The sequence below is a fragment of the Pangasianodon hypophthalmus genome, chromosome 26, assembly GCF_027358585.1.
Source record: "Pangasianodon hypophthalmus isolate fPanHyp1 chromosome 26, fPanHyp1.pri, whole genome shotgun sequence".
Classification (NCBI taxonomy): Eukaryota; Metazoa; Chordata; class Actinopteri; order Siluriformes; family Pangasiidae; genus Pangasianodon; species Pangasianodon hypophthalmus.
Window position 1 is genome coordinate 9,872,028 of NC_069735.1, and position 20,129 is coordinate 9,892,156.

The window sequence follows — 20,129 nt, forward strand, 5'->3', positions numbered from 1 at the left end:
ATATTGGTTTTTAATAATAATAATAATAATATTGTATGTTTTTTATGAGTGTGAATGTAGATGGATATAGTTGCATTTCCATGAGAGATACGAAATTTCATTGTATGTTACATGCAATGACAATAAAGGTATTCAATTCAATTCGATATTAAGCCAAAATGCTGTAACCAAATGATATGGGTTATATTCTCATTCATGCAATTATCCAAGCAGTCAATCATGTGGCAGCAGTGCAATGCATAAAATCATGCAGATACAGGTAAGAGTTTCAGTTAATATCTACATCCATCATCAGAATGGGGAAAAATGTGATCTCAGTGACTTTGACCGTGGCATGGTTGTTGGTGCCAGACGGGCTGGTCTGAGCATTTCAGAAACATCAAGTTCTGCTGGCGGAAACACCTTGTTGATGAGAGAGGTCAGAGGAGAACGGCTAGACTGGTTTGAACTGACAGGAAGGCTACAGTAACTCAAATAAACACTCCTTACAACCATGGTGAGGAGAGAAGCATCTCAGAATGCACAGAACATCGAACTTTGAGGTGGATGGGCTACAACAGTACATCTTTTCCACTCCTGTCAGGAATCTGAGGCTGCAGTGAGATAGATAGATTGTGTCTTCACAGATCCATCTCCCCTATTTACCTGAAAGAGAGCCAACCATCCGTTTTTAAATGTACAGTCACTGGTGAGTTTTGAGGTGCCTCCAATGAGTTTTGCCTAATTATATATTTGCTTAAGTTCTTTGCTTGTTATCTTAATGTTTCTGCCTTTTCACCTGATGTATAATTGGACAGTAATTAACCTTCATTTTTCCTGGCCTTTTCATAGGCCTGCATAGACCTTTACCTTCAGGTTTGTCCTGATATCCAGGCTGCCTGAGCTGTGCTGTGTAGTTTCAGGGTTTATATGATAGACTCACCTTCCAGTCACTGTATCCAGTAACTAAAGCCGGTTCTCTGAAGCATGAAACTGCTGCTACAAGGACTTTAAAGTCAGAGTCAGTAGGGTAAACTTAGTGCTGGATTATCAGTTCTGTGAAGCCACAGAGAATAGCGGATTTAAGTTTAGGATCACGACTCACCCAGGAGCCATTTCTTTGAAAGCAGTGAAGATCAGCAGACAGCCATGGCAGAGGGAAGCTACTAGATCTCCCAGTGGACCTTGATGCTGGATTCAGAAGAAGCCTTTTATTTCGGTTTACATTCAGAGAGGTTTGGAAAGATTTCTAAAAGATAGTAAGTGACAGCTGGTGGCAATGGAATGGAAACTTTACTCCTGATTGAAATTGACCTAAGGTCTATATTAGCCATTTTCACTCCAGTATCTAATGAGCTGAATGGTTAATGGAAACTATTAGTCCAGTTCTTATTACGGAGGGTTACTGGCTAGGTCAAATCTTCAGTTCCATTCAATTCAATTTAATTTGTATAGCACTTTTAAAAATAGATAATTGTCACAAAGCAGCTTTACAGAAATCCGGATGTAGATTTAGGTCCTTAATAAGCAAGCCAGCAGTGAGAGTATCGAGGAAAAACTCCCTGAGATTACACAAGGAAGAAACCTTGAAAGGAACCAGACTCAAAGAGGAGCCTCTTCTGGGTGACACAGGTGACCCAATTTATAGTGGGATTATAAATTATTACTGTTTCACAACTATACACTCTAAAGTCAAAACAGTCCAAGAGGGGATGTTCATTATGAGTATCATAGTCTTTATGATTACAGCAACGGTTCTTAGTTACAAGTCTACAGTAACCAGGTGAGATTATATACTGAAAGGGGTTGAGACTTGGGAATAAACTGTTTTTGGGAACAGCTTGACCTTAAGTGTTTTCTTGTCCAGGATTCCTGTACCGCCGTCGAGGTGCCTTTTGAATGAATGAAAGCTACATTATGGTTAGGTTGGGCATTTCTAACATTTCTTTGTTGATTAATGACAGGAATCCTTATATACAAATATGTCAGTCACCTTGATAAAGATCCAACATAATTGTCTGCTAAAAGGTAGACATCTGCCAAATCATCTTGCTCAATTAAAACTATTTCTCTGGCTGAATATGCACTCGTCCTGAAGGCACTCTTTCTAAAACCTATACTACTGTTTGACACATTTGATGATCTGAATAGAAGATCTATCTAGAAATTTCTCTGCAATAGTCTGAACTCTCTCTTCTTTCAAAACCTCAGCAGGAACAGGCGAAACAACTGTGGCATCAAGGGTAGGTTTTGGAAGACCAGGTGATTACAAGTGATATGAAATCATAAGCTGATGCTTGTTTGTAAAATGTGAAGTCCAGATCTTGACAATAAGACCAAACAATCTCATCATTTAGGGATTGTGTAGTAATCAGTGATGTTTTGACAGCAGTGTCAGAGCTCTGAAATGTTTCCCTCAATATAGGAAGTGGATTCTTTTGTATGAACTGAAACAAGCACTAGCATGACAATGTCCTTCAAGTCCAATAATGCTGCAGTGTAATTTCTCCATGGCTAATTATAAATGAGAGTAGTCTCATGAGGCCACACTTTTTATGAGCGTATAGTTGAAAATGTTCCTGGAATTACATGAGGTCTATGCATCATGTCTCCCCACTTATTCTAGAAACTGAGGATAGCTTTGTAATGGAATTTAAGAGTGAATAATTTCCTGGATATCAGCATTGCCAAGCAATGATCTGCTCTACTGGCCCTTACATCATGTAAAATGTCTGGAGCCTGTGCTAAACTCAAGTCATCAAAATTTTAACAGAGAACAAGATGTTTTTTTAAAACAGCAAAACAGATTTAACCATTCTCCAAAGTCATTTTCACACAAAAGTCGTGTACTTCCAGTGTCCTGAACAAAAATTCTCAATAAAACCATAGGACAGATGATCAGCCAAAGCTGTTTGAATTGTTCCTTTGAGAAATTCTACCAGATACTAATAAAACAAAAACTGCATTTTTTTTTTTAAAGGATCCAAATCACTGTCACAGGCATATCTCTTCAAATTCTTACACAAGACTGCTAAGTAAATAGAGTATGGTGATACATACAAGCTTAGGGTAATTTATTCAAACCCCAGCAGACTGCACAAAGATTATGTTTTGCATAAGAAGTACAGTACATAGAATTTTTCTAAACGTTGAACTCATTTGCATACAAAAGTTCATAGCTGCGTCTGATAGAAAACTGCTTTCCAGCAAGCCTACTCCATCTTGAAAAGATCTTTTAAGTTGCTCAGTTCTTCCTCATTATCACATTCTCAACTAGCTTGTCCATAATATTTTAAACTTTAAGATATAAAATATGCCAACGAACCAGAAATAAACTTCTAGCATTTTAAAATCTGGTTATCACCAAAGTGTAAAAAGAGAAATTTTTATTTAAAGATTTAATTCCAATTCCACTGGAAAACACCCCGCCTACCTCTAGATTTATAACCACACCTACTTATGGAATAACAACATTACTGCCTAATTGTGAAGAAGTAATATTATTATAAGTAATGGGAGATAAGTTCTCATGTTGATTATCAGTCTCTGTGTCATCACGCACGTTAAAGATCACGCACGGTAAATCAGCACGAGCCTCATTGTCATCTCTTCACACTGATTTCTGTTTGTGCTAACATCTGTGCAGGAAAAAAAACCCTGCTGATTAATTCAGTTCTATTTATTAATGTCTTTTTTACATCATTTAAAATTACTCTACTATCATCTGTGCAGAGTGTGTGTTTTGATGATGACGTGATGGTGCAGGAGCATTGCGGACATTCTGGCAGCAGTATCTGGTTACTGACTGAATTGATTCGGCGTACGTCTGTCTCTCTATGCTAGGCAGACTGACTGCATTTACTGCTGTATACACAATGTGATCTGTGACAGCCAAGGCAAGAAAAGAGCCTAAATAAAAACCTAGCAGAGATGACTAGTAGAGATGTCAATGTATGTTATTAGCAGAAAATCTCAATTTTGTCTGTTTTCCCCAATTTAGCCACAGAGACATCCGAAGGGTTTTTCTACTCCGCCACACTTTTATCATCTTCTCAATTCTGTTTCTCCTTCCTGTCTTTGCATGGCTTGAGGAGTAATTGAGGCTAAGAGGGTTTATCTGTGGTTAGAGGTTAAACCAGTTGCCTTTCATGGCTTCCACTGATACAGAAAGATGGAAAGCAAGAAGGGAATATCAGAGTCCCTCTTTTTTAAGTCCACACTATCTCTCTTCCTGTCGTAATTTCACCGCTGTTCTTTCCTACATTTTCTTTGTAGTTGCCCCCACGTTCTGTTCATACGCACTTCTATGGCCCTCTTTTCTCCAGTGCAGGATGTTGGGGAAGCTTGCTATCACTTCTCATATGGAGCCAATAAGAACTAGATGATGATCTAGCTACATTTAGCGCTGTTATTTTGGGCAGGTGTTTGAAAGTCTTTGAAGGTGCAGATGAAGGCTAAATACAGAACACTCTCACATGCGAGGCTATCTCATACTAGGGCTGCAGGTCTGAGTATATTGCTGGATAACGTAATGCCATGGTGGTATTTCTGAATGCAAGGGAAGAGTGTTATGTGTGGTGCAAAGCTATGGCCCACTAGCCACCATTACACACAAACAGTAGTAACGCTGCTATTCTAAGCAGCAACAGTTATAAAAGGAAGGGAAAGTAAAGAGATACTGTTTGGCAGCCATTTTGGAAAACTTAGATTTAGTAGATCACCTACACAAATGTTTAAAGATAGGACTGTGTATTATTGTTTAGGAAAAAATGATAATGAGACCTGTCAGGATCTCTTGCATTCTTCAATTAAAGTTACAATAAAATGAATTGGTTATGAATGAGTTAGGATCCACTTATGAGTCACTGAATGGCATGGCTAACTGCAGTCATACAGTTCATAATAAAACAGAATAAAAAAATGAGATTTTAGATAACAAGTCCAGGATTGAATAATTGATTGATTAGTTCGTTTGGATATCTTATATCCATGCAAATTTAATGTTGCATTAGAATTTTATAGCACTCTATTTACACACTGTAAAGGTGAGAGAAAGTATGCTTTTGCAAGAACACCATATTAAACAAGGCATCAGCATTAATTGCACCATGACTCTCAATCAGAGTGTAGAACCTAGCGAAAGGAAATATGGGTGTCTCAGTGCTCAGGTTAGCCTCTTAGCTCTGTTTAGGTGCCATAATATAATTGCTTGTATGGTAGAAAGATGCTGTAGATAACTCTTCTTGATATTTTTTCAGAGCACAGCCTTGAGGTCCAGACTGCCTTCATTTCATGTGATCTGTTTGTTGGCATGGCAACGTACACTAGTCTTATGTTACATAGTATCACGTTTTATTGGATGTTGGTATTGGAGCATTTTTCACAAATACTCTATTCCAGTATCGGTACTGACGCATCCCTAATTGGCAGAATACACATTTTCAACAAATATATATATACAAATATATAATAGTATAAGGGACATGAATTAGCACAAAGAGTAATTATGTTTTGGTAAATATATTACAGAGGAAAATTCAGGATTACAGATGTGATGTATGTGAAACAGTCTATATAGAAATAAACTATGAATGAAGAGAAATATAGATTTGGGAGGCAGTTTAAAATTTGCTCACAACCCTGTTTCTGTAGGATGCATGGATTTGGCCTCAACTTTCCTTTTTTAACATTTGGTGTCCTGTTTTGTTCTTCCCATTCCCAGATAGTGAGATCATCCCTCCAGACTGTCTCCGTCCACGCTCCTTCACTGCAGTACGAGGCCCCTCATCCCTGCGACGTGAGGCCGATTCCTCCCGCCTGTCCGTCAGCCTTTGCGACCTCAACCTGGCACGAGATGAGGCCAGACTCCGCCTCCCATCTGCCCCCATCGCCACCTCCCGCCCCATTCCACAGAATTCTCTGAATTCGTTCCTCCCAGCCGCCCTAGAAAGTGAGTTGCGTTTCCATCAGCTTCGCGGCAGCCACCTCAAAGCCGTGGACGAGCAGACAGTGGCACGCTGCAGTCACGGGCATGAAGAAGAGGGCACTCTGGTATTCACCGAGCGGCCAATGCGCCTCTCAGAGACCATCTACATCACAGTGAGCAAGTCAAGCCTGGCTCGCTCAGGCTCACTCTCCTACGGTGTGACCTCGTGTGACCCCGCCACGCTGCGCCCAATGGAGCTTCCCTCTAACCCAGAGGAGCTGGTGGACCGCAAGGAATTCTGGGCTGTGTGCAAGGTGCCCTCTTTGCTCCACTCTGGAGACGTCCTGAGCTTCCTGCTCACACAGGAAGGAGAGCTGATCCTGAGCCAGAACGGCATCAGTGCAGGCATGCAGGCATGTGTCGATAACTCCCGCCCGCTTTGGATGTTCTTTGGGCTGCATGGTGCCGTCACGCAGCTAAGGATTTTGGGTAGGTGCTTGTTTAAGCCTGTATACATACTTATAAATTGTAATATATGTAAATATATTGACACAGTTTAACATTTCATTGAGCTAAAGACGTTTTGGTGTCAGTTTGGTTAACTTACATTAATTCATTATGAAATACGATTACAGCTAGGTTAGACAAGTTTGCATGCAGCAGATTTTTGTCTACACTGCTTTTTGTGTCTGTGTTAAAACCCTTATGAGATTATCTCAGACCGATTTACAATCCCTTCCTTATGCGGCCAAACATGCTGCACTTTTTCACTGTCAGAATCATATTAGCTTTCACACATTAGCATCACCTTCACACAGAGCTAACTGCCAAAAATAGTGTTCAGATGCAAGGGCAAATCTGTTATTCTCTGATATTTTCTATATATTTTCTGCTCCGTTCTTGTTGTTATTGATTAAAACATGTTTGGGAATTGTAGCAAATACTTCCTTTCTACATATAGTAAAGTATGAATATATGTCTGTCTTTGTTGTCATGGTTACATTGCAACATGGTTACATTAATTTATAACTGTGATTAAATGTTGGATTAAATCTAATTTAGACTACTGCTAACTATTAATAGCCCACAGTTAACTAACAACTATTCATTGTCCATGTCCATGTTCTAATGCTTTCTTAACCTCTATCACTGGGCATTCATAAATGACTTACTAGAAGCTATGAGTTTCTGTAAATAGATCAAAGTCAACAAACATCACCATTTCTACACTGCCATTAGATTAAGTCATTTTCATAAAGTATCTGACTTTTCAGATTAATATAATTCCTTGCTTATGCCATATGGCTTTGAAAAGATTTTTTTAAAGACTTTAATCCACTTTAATATCTCATTAGTGCCACCCACATACCTTGCTTCAATCAGAGGACTGAGATATATATAGTCAAGGTAAATGAGCTCATTACAGCAGAGAGACAGAGAGAGAAAGAAAAAGAGAGAGAGAAGGAGAGAACTCTAATAACAGGAAGTGCAACAGGAGGGTATGTGGGTGTTATGTGAGCCACAATCGCACTCTAACACGTCTGTGTCACTCGAAGCATATTCCTCTCCCTAACACTCCACTCAGCACGCCCCCTCCCAACTCTGCCAACTCCATCCCCTCATCTCATTAGACTCTATCCCCTCACTTCGTCTCATGAGGAAGCTCAAGAGTGGGCGATTTGCACTTCACACTCCAGCTTTAATATCTCACGCCTTTCTTTCTCATGCGACCTTCTCTCACACTTATTCTCCACTGCTCTCCAGTATTCTCCAAAACCTACTTTCAGTCAGGCTTTCTCCCTCCCGCTGTCACGTTTCATTCCCCAGTCATCCAGGTAAGTGTAGGAGAGCGGCTGCCCTGCCTGTCAAGACCCCCAACCGATCAATGAGCACACACTTTTTAATTATCTTGTTAGCAGCCAACCCACAATTCCTTGCAGCAGCATAATAGCCCTGGATATGGGCAGTCTCACCTGTCTTACTACAGTAGCCTGTAATTAAGAAGAGAAAGAGAGACATTATGCAGCCCTGACTTGGCATCTGTGCTTTCCTGACCATGATAGTACAAAAGACAAAGGATTTAGAAAGAGACTGAATTTAACCAACAGCTTTGATTGTCTTAGAAAAGTGTCAGTTGACTTTTTCCTATTGATGCCACAAATCTGACCTGCAAAACATTCTAATCTGAAGTGTTAATTAAGATGCTAGCTATGTAGCACCTCATCTAAGAAACATCTAAGAAGAACACGACAAGTAGAAACTGGTATTGTTGACTCCATTATGCCATTAGCCAGTTGTCATTGTAATGTTAGATCTATTCTCAAGTAGATTTTATGGAGTTTTCTTTGATTAATGATATGAATTTATTTTCCTTACTTTGGCATCTGTTAGTTCAGAGGTCTTCAATGCTACCTGACGTTGGAACTCAGGTACCATGTAACAGACAGGATAAACCCAAATCCACAATCCAGAAATCAGAACTAAAGCAGGCTGGCTCCTGAGTAGTGCAGCAGAAAAGCCGGGAGAAAAGGGCTCTCTGGTTGGAGGAATGACATACTTTCTATTTCCTGTCAATCACAGTGACACTAGACAATCACGGGCATCTGTAAGCTCATGTATGCGGAAGAGGGCGGATAACTCTTTCCTATGATTGTGTTACATGGCCCTGTGACGCAGCATGAGCAGCAGTTTGAAAAGTTAGATGGCTTCACATGTTTGTGAGGAAGCACGAGGTAGCCTTCATCCTCTCTAGTTGGTGGCTGTCCTATTAGAGGGAAGAGTTTGAGTGGAAATTAGCAGGTGAACAAATCGGAGCATGAAGAAAAACAGGCCAAGGTCAAACACGACAGTATGCAATACATCAGAGGGTAAATCCAAAGAGAAGTCGAAAGATCAAAGCAATGTTCTAAATTTATACAAAACAGTTATTGCGGCAAGACTTCGTGCGAGCATGCTTTATATAGCGTGTAAACGGAAGGTGATGAGGCAGTGTCGGAAATGTCCTAGTATTCAGGGGCGGAAGATGTAACGTATAATAAACTATGATTGATTATTTTTAGGAATGAACTGATCCATTAGAGTATAAGCATTAGAACGAGATTATACAGAAATGTTGGATCTGTATTAGAATGGATTTTTCATAACCAGTCCACTTCCATACTTCCATACATTACATTATACTGTAATGTAGAATTGGCCTTTTTTCTTTTCTTCAGATCATTATTTCATTAGCTGACATACTTATAGCAACATATTTATTACTTTATGACAGTGGAAAAAAGCAGTATTGGATTGCTTTTGAGTATTGGACAGTGTTTCAAGCTTTGAAATCAGTTTCAGGAGTGGTGCATCCCTAATTATGTTATCATCATAATATCCAATATCCAAGAATTGCATTATGCCTAAAAAGGAACTGCTGGAACAATTTGTTTTAACACTGGAACAAGACTTGCCCCTGACCTTAATTATGTCAACAGAAAGCAGGGTAATATTTCAATTAAAATCTTCACTTGTATTATAAATTATGGAAATACATGGCTGAAGTTACTGATATAGTGATGGTAGTGATGATCGAGATATCAGGAAGAGATGGTGCTAATCAGAGTCTTATGTATTATGCATTTTCTCAGAGTTTTCACACTCAAATCAACACTTCTACCACCCACATTCACTTCAGCATCATCCTTCTTCCCTCTCTGTCTTCTCCTTCTCCCTCTCTTCCTTCATCACTCTTTCGTTTTCTATATGATAACGAATCTATCATGTGTGCCACCCACTCACAACTGTCAAACACACAAATGCGTGGTGAGGTTGATTGGTCATGCTGTGGCTTACCTCAAATCAAGTGCTGCATTGCTCTTTTGATGAATTGTCACAAGTTCTTCATGCTCAACTCCATTCTTACCAACCTTTCCAGCTTTGCATCATCTACTCAAGATGTCGAAGTCTCCACCTCCGTCTGCATATCAATATAGCCACAATAAAAAGACAGAGAAAAATGAGCCTATATGATTATCACAGTAAGGATCACAGTAAGCTTTAATGAAATTCCGCCTCCGCATAAAGATTGGTGCAAGAGCATCACAGAAATTTCAACAGCCAGTATCTGATTAAATTAGGAATAATTCAGCTTCATTATGGCATATAGCTCTGCAACAATGTTTTTTTCTCAAACTCCCTCCCTACCCAATAGTATCTTTCCAGGCAAATAGTCTAGGTAAGATTTAAAAAGTGAATAAAAACTTTTCTACATTGTTTTGGTGAAATATGTGTAAGGTTTCTTAAAGTTGAGGTTTCAAATTGTTTTCCAGAATTCAACCACACCAGTGGCTTTTCCCAGACAACCACATAAATGAGTAGATTATGTACAGTAAGAAAGCAAATGATCATCCACTGTTGTATGTATGCAAAGACCATACACTGTACTATGTATGGACGAGCTGTATAGCTGCTCTCAAATTCAGTATAAATTCAGAATTTGTATTTTAAAGTCACTGTCCCATTGACAGTATATCTTCACAATTATGGATGTAGTAAGAATGGTGCTTTATCTTTTGTTTGTAATGTTTCTGCATCAAATTACACAGGAATGTTCAAGTGGTCTAAGATCTAAGATCAGCAAAGGTTAAGCAATAATTTAGTTCTTTCAGTTGGGGTAGCACCATTTAAAACCATTTAAATACAGGCAGGTCCATAAGTATTTGGACAGTGACACAAATTTTGCAATATTTTTGCTCTATACACCACCACAATGGATTTGTGGAGATGTGACTGTCTGTAACAAAAAAAAAATCCTGTAATTCCTAAACAGTTAATGCAATATTTAAATTAAACCCCTTGAATTAATGCTGAAAATCTACACTTCAATTACATCTTGATTGTTTTTGTTTCAAATCCATTGTGGTGGGGTACAGAGGCAAAATTAAAAAAAAAATTGTGTCACTGTCCAAATACCTGACTGTATATACAAATGTACTGTATATGTTACTGAAAAGTTATGTTACTGTGTGTCCTTTGTGTGTAGTTCAGGTTTGCAGCCATGGAGCCACATAGTTTTTAGTATACACATAACAAAGGTCTCTGGAATCAGACAGCTGTCTTTACATTTTCCTGAAGGTTTCTCTCATTTTCTCCTTCAGTCAACGTTCGTGCCTGTTGTTAATCTGATAGAGATGGTGTGGATATGTCCAGGCCCCTGCAGTCTCGAGGCAGTTGCTGATGACTCACAGAGGAGGATTTAAAATGGCTGGTTGTGTGTAATGATCAAATGGTGCAATGGCATGCCAGATGTCATGGCAAATCACTCTTTATTTCAGTCCTACCCTGTATAACACCCAGCTCTATGTTCAGCTTCACAAAACCTGCAGGACTTGCAGCTTACTTAGAATGCGAGGTCCCATAAGAGTCTATATCATTGGGCCTAATATAGATTCTTGTGGGACCTCGCATTCTAGGTATCTAATACAGTTAGACCTCAGGGGAACACATGTAATCCATATTTGTGACCGTGTTGTTTTTATAGAGTTGGCTGTACACAAGGATTTTTCCATACAACCATACAAGCAGGGTTACTTGTATTCTGTTACAATATTTTTATTATTAGTAGTAGTAGTAGTACAAAACTGAAACTATATGACAGTTATTTGCTTTGTTTTTACCTGCTTAGTACTGCTAAAGCAGCTCAATCACATTACTTGAAATACTGCCTCGATAGCGGAAAGAGCTGACTGTCCTGTCTGACTAAAGTGTTAATGATACCACTCCTCACTGCAGAGGTGTCATATTCAGATTCCAGCCTCGCTTCTGGACAATTTATAAACCACAGTGGGCACTGGACACTCCCTGCCAAAACAAAACTGTAAGGGTTATGTGGGCTCAGCACATTCCTGTGAGTGCATGTCTTGCTTAATCACAATGAAATGCCATCTTGGTCACCTTGGGCAGCAACTAAATATCAGCCAATGATCATGGCAGTTCAGCTTCTTTCCTTGTTTGACCCCCATTTGGGGATTGAAGCTGTGAATGCTATTCATTATTGATGTCAGTTGCAGAAGCAGGCAAGTCAATGAAATGCCAGAATTAACATCTTTTCCTTTGTTTTTACACATGTGTTTCAGGCTCTATCCACCCGAGCGATACTCAAGGCCCATCCAGCCCTAGCTCACCCTCCTCTTCCTCACCTCACTCTCTTGGAGCAGGCCTGTGCAGTGGCAGCTCAGAGCCAGCGATAAATGCAGGCTGCTCTGGAGCATTCTGCACCTCCGTCACAGGCAAGCATGTGATCTGTGCTAATTTATGTAAGGAATAAAACAAGACATGGCATATGCTGTTATAGGAGAATAATCCATGATAGAGTAATGTGATATGTTTCGACATGAAGCATCACCCTGTACTGATTATTTTCCAATAGCAGATCATCCCAAATTGTTTTATTCCTTTTATACACATCATTTTATCCATTTATAGTTACACTTAATGTTGTGGAAAGTCACCAAAACAGGTTAGTTCCTGTTATCACATTATAGTCGCTATAAACAGTCATATAGAGTCACTAGTCTCTTTTTTCTATTTCTTGAAGTTAATAAGACAAAAAAATGGAAAGAACCCACTGTTCTGAAGACTTTCCTTTGGTGGAAAACTGACTGTTACAAAATGCTGACACTAGAGACTCCATAAATGTTAAATAAACATCTCCTTACAGAAAACCTCAATGATTATACTTTTTTGTTAAATAACAGTACATTTTTAATCTGTTTACTGTATATCCATTTACGTACCTGTGAGTGAGTTGTTACTAGAAACAATATTGTATTAGAACAAACACATTAATATAGTATGTGTGTTTTAAATTATAGCCTACTGACTACTGTTAGAGTGCCTGCTACAGAAAATTAATCAGCACTTTCTGACCAATCAGATTTGAGAATTAAAATAGGCATTTTGTAGTCGCAGGATGTTCAATCAATAATGTGAGTTTTAAGTCATAATAATTTCCCTTTTTTTCTCCCATCTTTAAAGGAACAACCCCAAGCTCACCCATCCACCTCTCCAAGTCCCCCACCTTCCCAACATCCTCCAGCTCGTGGCTGGACGAGTGCTCTATCTGCTACGAGAACGCAGTGGACACGGTTATCTATGCGTGCGGTCACATGTGCCTGTGCTACAGCTGTGGCCTGCGCCTCAAAAAGATGGCCAACGCCTGCTGTCCAATCTGCAGGAGGGCTATTAAAGACATTATAAAGACCTACCGGAGCACATAGGAGCCATAACCCACTTCTGTAATACACCATATGGTGGCCCATGAGGGCCAAAACAAAGACACAGAACGAGACCCTCGCATAACGGAAAGAGGTTTCTGGTTCAGGGACATACTTCATGGCCTTTCATTGTTCCCGTGGTGATGAATTTGAACCTTAAAGGCTCGGGCATCCGTCCGCAAAAAGGTCTCTTACAGTTTCATGTACAAGGCTTTGTTGCTACGGTAACCAGTCGTGATGCTGCTCAGGAAAGGAGGATTCTGACTAAAGCTCTCCACATAGGAGAAAAAGGAGACGCAAAACTGTAAATAGCCTCAAGCAAATCAGGAAGTTCCAGGAGACATTAATATCTGAAATGTTAATATCTCCATCTTATTTTCAACTCTTTCAACTCTATTTGAGCCATAAGAGACTCGAAGAGTCTCGTCCGTTTGCAGAAGTGGAAAGCTGGAAACCGTATTTAACATAGTCGAAAGATATGAAAGTGGATCTTTTTTTTCTTCAACCTGGTGACTGCCCTTAAAAACTCAGACTTTTCCGTCAGATTCATGTTAAATGTTTCAGTGTCACAATTTCTGTCTGTGTACAGCTGAGATTAAGTGAAAGATAAAACACACACACATGTACAGTAAGCCCCAAGCCTCATGCTCTCGGAGCTAATGCTTAAGCTACTATTCCAGATAGCTACGTGCTTTGAAGTCAGTGTTGATGTATTGAATTGATGAAAGGACCTTCAAGCACTGATGACAGCACAATGCTGTGTTAAGCAGTGTAATGTGAAGCCTCAGTTCCCTGCTGAAACAAACGGATTAGAAATTTCACATGATAAGCTGGTGCTGCTGGTGCATTACGGATGTGCCTGATGAGTCAAATATCATTTGAACTCATGTTAGTCATAGTTTACGTTATTGGGTGTTTAAATAAGATCTAAAATGGGATAAATTCTAAATAAATCAAGTATTATGGCATTTCAAAGCTAAGCATAAGAGTAATAAGTAAAATATCAGACGAGATAGCAGCTTCTAAGTAGAGCTTGGTACACTTAGCTAGAAGCTATGTCTATAACAGGACTATTATGAGGCTATACTAGGGTACTTTAATAATGTACTGTTAACAGGACCACATGTTATAGTGAAATTATGAGAAAGTCAAAGCTATTTGCTTGGCTGTTTACTGTGGATGTTTGATATTTGTATGGTGGTTTTGGGAAACCCTATCAGATGTTGCTGTGGCTGTGAGTTCTGGTCAAAAAATCAGGATTTACCCAAAATTGGCCAAGATCGACTTTAAGAAACCATTAATATATTTCACCAAAATGACATGGACATGCTTTTATTTACTTTCTGATCTATTTTGGATATCTTCCTGCAGAAATCACAGTAGGTAAGGAGCCAGTTTAACAAACGCAGCAGTAAATGCAGACAGTTTCCCTAATGATGTCTAATGCCTTAAAGTCAAGATCTCATTCAGTTCCATTTTAACAAACATTTCAATCCACACCGACCGCTTTAGAGACGCCTCAAACCCGAGCTTGCATTTCCCACTGCCCTTGTTTTACACTTCAGGTCTCTCTTTTTTTCCACTCACACTGGAGAGGTGTAAACTATTGAGAAATCAACTGAAATCACAAAACCACACTTTTTATACCGTACACACTTTATTTCAAATCGTTATCTACAAAGATCATGATTGTGCAACCTGTAGCTGCATAGCAAAGTGTTTGCACAGTATGATACTCATTTTATATTGTTGAACATCCCAATGCCTCATGTCACGTTTTTAGATGAACTTAGCAATGTGATTTTCACTTCTTTTGGTTTATGGGTGTTGTTGTATTACAGTCTTCATGACAGTTTGGCAAGTAGCTGGTGGAGTATGGAGCAGATTTCCTCATCTTGTTCTTATATTTATACAACAGTTAGTTCCGGTCCACTAATTTGATTGGTCGAGTTGCGTTCCAAGAGTGCTTATAAGTTCTATAACCCCACTGGGATGTTTCACTGTGTGTATCACTCCGCTCGTCTGTATTCGCCACATAAAATTCCACTTCCTAGTTCGAAACAGTTACTACAGTAGTGTTAGCAACATCATCAGTGAACATAGCAAACAATACTTTTGACTTAAAATATAAAAGCTCATCAGATGAAGATGAAAAGGAAGAAGGGTTGCAAATTTTAATGGTAATGTACAAATCAAAGTGAGCTAGCTAGCCAGATAGACAACAAGTGAGTGTGGCATCTTCAGGATCTATTTCCACTAGCGGAGCAAAAATAAACAGAACATTTAGCCATATTATGTCCGAAATGTCACTTACTCAATATTAATTTCTTGTTTATAGAACTGTTGTATAAAAGCAATATTGCACTCGCAATCGTGCGGTTATACTGAATATCAGCATGGCTGTGATTACCCACGGCGCTCTTACTTGTGCGATATTGCTTAATTATAAAACCCTGTATAGCAATGCGAGTTACAAACTGAAGGATATTTATACAGGAAAGTAAGGAGGTCATGAGTAACAGGTGAGAGTCATTTGTAAGTAGGAGAATCCCATTGGTTTGGCTGACAGGTGGGCGTGGTTAATGGTGGAGTGGTTATGGTAGCTCTCTAGGCTTATTCCATTAATTATTAAATGTTAAACAGTTAAAAAAATATATTTGTAATATAAATTCATCTACACATAATTAATAATCAAATGCTGGAGTTGCTAAAACTGATTTCTCCTGCTGGTAGGCCGTACAGAAATGCAGCTGAGACACGTCTGGTGTGGATTGACAGGTCTTGATGCAACACTTACGCAATGCATCCTTGTGTGAACTCGGGGTTACAGTCTAAATGTCATGCTTTAATAGCGCTGTAGTCGCAAAGAAAAATTTCATTTCCTTTTTCACTTTTGTGAGTAATCAGATTTGTTCAGAATTACATATAGTAGAAAATCTCAAAATTTCATGATGAAGGGTTTTCCTCGCCACCACCACAGATAATACAAACACAACGTAGTTAAAAAGTTTGCCTATAAATTGGATTATAGACATTGAAAATTCTTGCAGTTTTTAAATACAGGGTCCATGTCTACATCAGTTTGAAATGGTTACATGGTAGTTATGAATGCACACGATGAATGATAATTATTAATTATAATATATAATTGAAATAGTTGAATATTATTCATTTAAAAATATGGCCAAAATGTATAAAATGGTTGTTGGTCTAGCTGGATTTCGCAGGGTTGTGTACGTGATAGGAGTCTGTTAAAGAACCAGTTGAATCATTTGAAAGGCTGAATATCAGCAGCCAGGTGGCTAAATAGGTAAATAACATGACTGAATAATCCACAGTTTTAATACAAACATCTATTTTGAATTGAATTGGGAGGAAAAACAGCGAAATGCTGCATTTTTCCATTGTAAATTTTAATCGGTTCAAATCAGGACGCGGCAATCTAAGCTCGTGTCACTGCAGACGCACAGCTCTGTTGTCAGTTTTGCCATTCAAGTGTTGAAAGCAGCTTCTTGAAGCACTCGGCACATGCAATTGCCATGGAGACGGGAATCTTGGGAGCAGGAACACAGCCTTGAGATGTTAAACAATGAAAAGATCATTTGTCGGACAAGGCTATTTGGTTTGCCGGGGCAATCCATAATTCACCAAGTACCCTCTTTATTCAAGGCCAAATATGACATGTTGCAGGATAATAGCTCCTCGAGGGCAATGGAGAAACACAAGACTGAAGACATTTTGAGCTAGCACATGCTTATTTTATTGTTTGTAATTACAAGATACATGGAGGGGTTGAGCATGAAATGCTTTTGAATGAGGAGGAGTGAAGAGGAGCTGACATATGGAGGACAAAGGGAAGGATTTCAGCAAGTCATTTTTGCCTTAAGAGTGCTTTTAGCCATAAATTTCACAGCTGGAGATGGACTGATGATGTCGTGATACACCCTCTTTAGGGGTAAACATAGAATAGAGTTCGTCTACACTGAATGTCAATAACATTCTCATAGGTTAGCACATCAACATGCAGATGGATGGATCACGGCCACATATCAGGGACATTATCGATGAGGTTTTTTTTTTTTTTTTGCGGAAATCAATCGTGGCAGCCAGGGCTAAAATCTATGCTGCTATAGCAACAGACAGTTCATCTTCAGGCAACGTTACAGTGACGTGCTTCTGGACTTTACTCCATTTCATCGCTGCTGTCACAAGAAAATCTCAAATTTTGACTTTGTGTATATATTTAAAAGCTGGGCGTCCTTTTTTATGTAGTTGAGGCAAGTTAGAATTCAGCTGATGTTTTGTAATAATTAGAACAAGACAATAGAAAGCCTAGTTATTCTTCTTCTTGGATGAAAATACCATACATGCAATATTTTTCTTTTCCACAAGACTTGGAGCTGTATGATTTGCTTGAGGGTGGATATTCACTTTTAAATGTTAATTTATGTCCATTGATCATGACCTGAATTTCGATTCTAGCTCTCACCTACTATCCAGCGTGTTTCTTTGCTATGATGGGACTAAAAATCAGGATTATTCCTCTCTGGGTGACACTGTAATATATTTCCTGAATCTAGAAGAAGAAGATGCTTAGCTTGCATCCATGAGCTATACTGTGTGCTTTTGCAGTGAACAATCATAAATATGTTTCTTGTGGGTACAGGATAAGCACACGACTGCGGCAATGTACAATCTTTGGTTTTGCCGTAATGTTAAGAAATAAGAAAACCTATTTTGCGTATAAACACTTATAATTTATAAATAGGTAGCATTGCTGCCTCACAGCTCCAAAGTACGTGGTTCGATCCTGAGCTCGAGTTACTTTCTGTGTGGACATGTTCTCCCTCTCTGTTCATGTGGGTTTCCTCCAGGTTCTCCGCTCTCCTCCCACTGTCCAAAAACATGCCAGTAAGTGGATTGGCTACACTGAATTGCCCCTAGGTGTGAATGTGCATCTGGTTGGTGCCCTGTGATGGACTGGTGTCCCATCCTGGGTGTATTCCCACTTCACACCCAGTGTTCCCAGGATAAGCCCCGGATCCACCACAACCCTGACTAGGATAAATCAGTTATTAAAGGTGAATGAATAAATTTATAATCAGATAGAACTGCTCATAAGGGCCTTCCTTGTGTTTTGAAGTCACTTTATAAAGCTTGTGATTGTACATTTCTAAATGTTTTTATCTCTGGGGTTAGAGATATGACCTATGACCACTTTATGTTGCTGTCCTGACCAAATGTATTAATCCAGCATTGAAGAAGCTTTGCTAGTCCTGTCCTAAAGTGAAACTCGCTGTGATTTTTATCTGTTATGATTTGCCCTGTTGTATTGAATTTAGTGTAAAGTCAAACAACTTACAGTACACCTGCACATTATGAGAATTATGTTTGCTGAGGCCCTACAAGAGGACACTCTACAGCTAGCTTCACTTCCGATTGTCGTCAACCCTGTAATAATGAGTTTCTTCATGTAGTGTATGATGTGTTGAATGTTCAAGTATATGGTACAGATAATCACCTTTTAATATCTTGAATAGCTCTGCTTTGCAGGAATATAATGTTTCAGTTCTTGCAATGTGACATTCTTAATTCATTTCCTTTGTGCACCTTATTCTAGTTCATTTCATTTACATACATAGATGATCACTAATCAGGTCGTTAGGCATTAAAGGTCTGGTGTGTCGTTTTATCGTCCTCTGCTGGCTTTGATGCAAATTGCAGTCGCAATGAACATTAACTCCACCTTCATGCTGCAACTAGGTATGCATGGTGAGTTGCATTGTGGTAAGGAAAAGACGCAGCACTTAGCAGCTGTTGTAGGCGGAGTTCATTTATGGGCCAGAAAAATGTCAAATATAAATGTAAAAAAAACCTAAAATAAAGACGCCAGAGATATTGTATGGCAATATTATGAATAATATTTCTTTTCCTAAGGAATCATTGGAATAATATTTATTATTACAGGTTTCGAAACATTATGCACCTTTAAAAGCTTCATTCAAAAGTTTTATTTGGTTCATTAATGTTTAATTTCCGCAGACAGCACAGTGTAGCTGTTTTGCAGTTCACCCTGAGTTCAAAGCCAGATGAATCAGTGATTTAATGAACTGAATCCTTCAGCAGCAACTCACCCATTAGATTAGTTGTTCAGTGTGTGAATCTATTTTCTGTCGTGCAAATGTTGTCCAGAGTGTTTATTTTTACTCTAGTGCTGCAGACGGTGACTGATTTGTAAGCTTTGTATAGTGTGAGTCATAGAACGATTGTGTCAATAAACTTTCCAAATGTGTTTCAGCTACACACCGTTCCTGTTTCTGTTCTTGTATTTAGTGCTCATTGTGATTGTTTGGAAAATTATAGTAGGAGAGGTTATGGATGATTATAATCTAAACACACAGGAGTAATATTCATAGTAATTCTATTACAAGCACCTTGAATGATTTTAAAAATTTAATTTAATTTAAAATTTAATGATTTTGTGATTTACACAAACACTGATGACATGGGTTTTCCAGCACACTTGATAGTTGTGGGTATCAATAAATGAAATATCAAGATGCAATGCTTTGTTTTAGCCAAATGACGTTACACCAGTGACTTTATGTAAGGGTAGAAGTTGTAACAGGGATTCAAAAGTGAAGCCAGAATGTCTCTGAGGCCCTCTAGTGGCTGGCTGCAGTACAATTTTTAACCCCACCAATTCCTCCCATGTTAGTGAATGGGACAAAATTTCATTTTATGTTACAGCTCCACAATATAGTGTTGGACAGTACAGTATAATACACATATATGTATACATGTATGTATATAACATACACATACAGTCCCCCAATTCTTTTGTTTTTACACTGAAGGCATTTGGACATGTCACTCCAGCACAGACCTCCAGCTCTTCACAGTTCTGTAGCAAAGCCATGTCATGTTCTGCTGTAAACCATTCTAACAGACCCTCAGCAGGGAGTTCT

The 20,129-nt window shown here is 38.9% G+C and overlaps 1 protein-coding gene across 1 annotated transcript in view; it reads left to right on the forward strand.

Moving 5' to 3' along the window:
- Positions 1 to 19,462, forward strand: part of neurl1aa (neuralized E3 ubiquitin protein ligase 1Aa) — a 51,748-nt gene extending 32,286 nt beyond the window's left edge. Inside the window, exons 4-6 of the mRNA XM_026932395.3 lie at positions 5,702 to 6,394; positions 12,022 to 12,174; positions 12,923 to 19,462. Coding sequence (XP_026788196.1) covers positions 5,702 to 6,394; positions 12,022 to 12,174; positions 12,923 to 13,164 — 1,088 coding nt within the window. The 3' untranslated portion in view covers positions 13,165 to 19,462. The remainder of the gene's footprint in view (positions 1 to 5,701; positions 6,395 to 12,021; positions 12,175 to 12,922) is intronic.
- Positions 19,463 to 20,129: the final 667 nt, after the last annotated feature.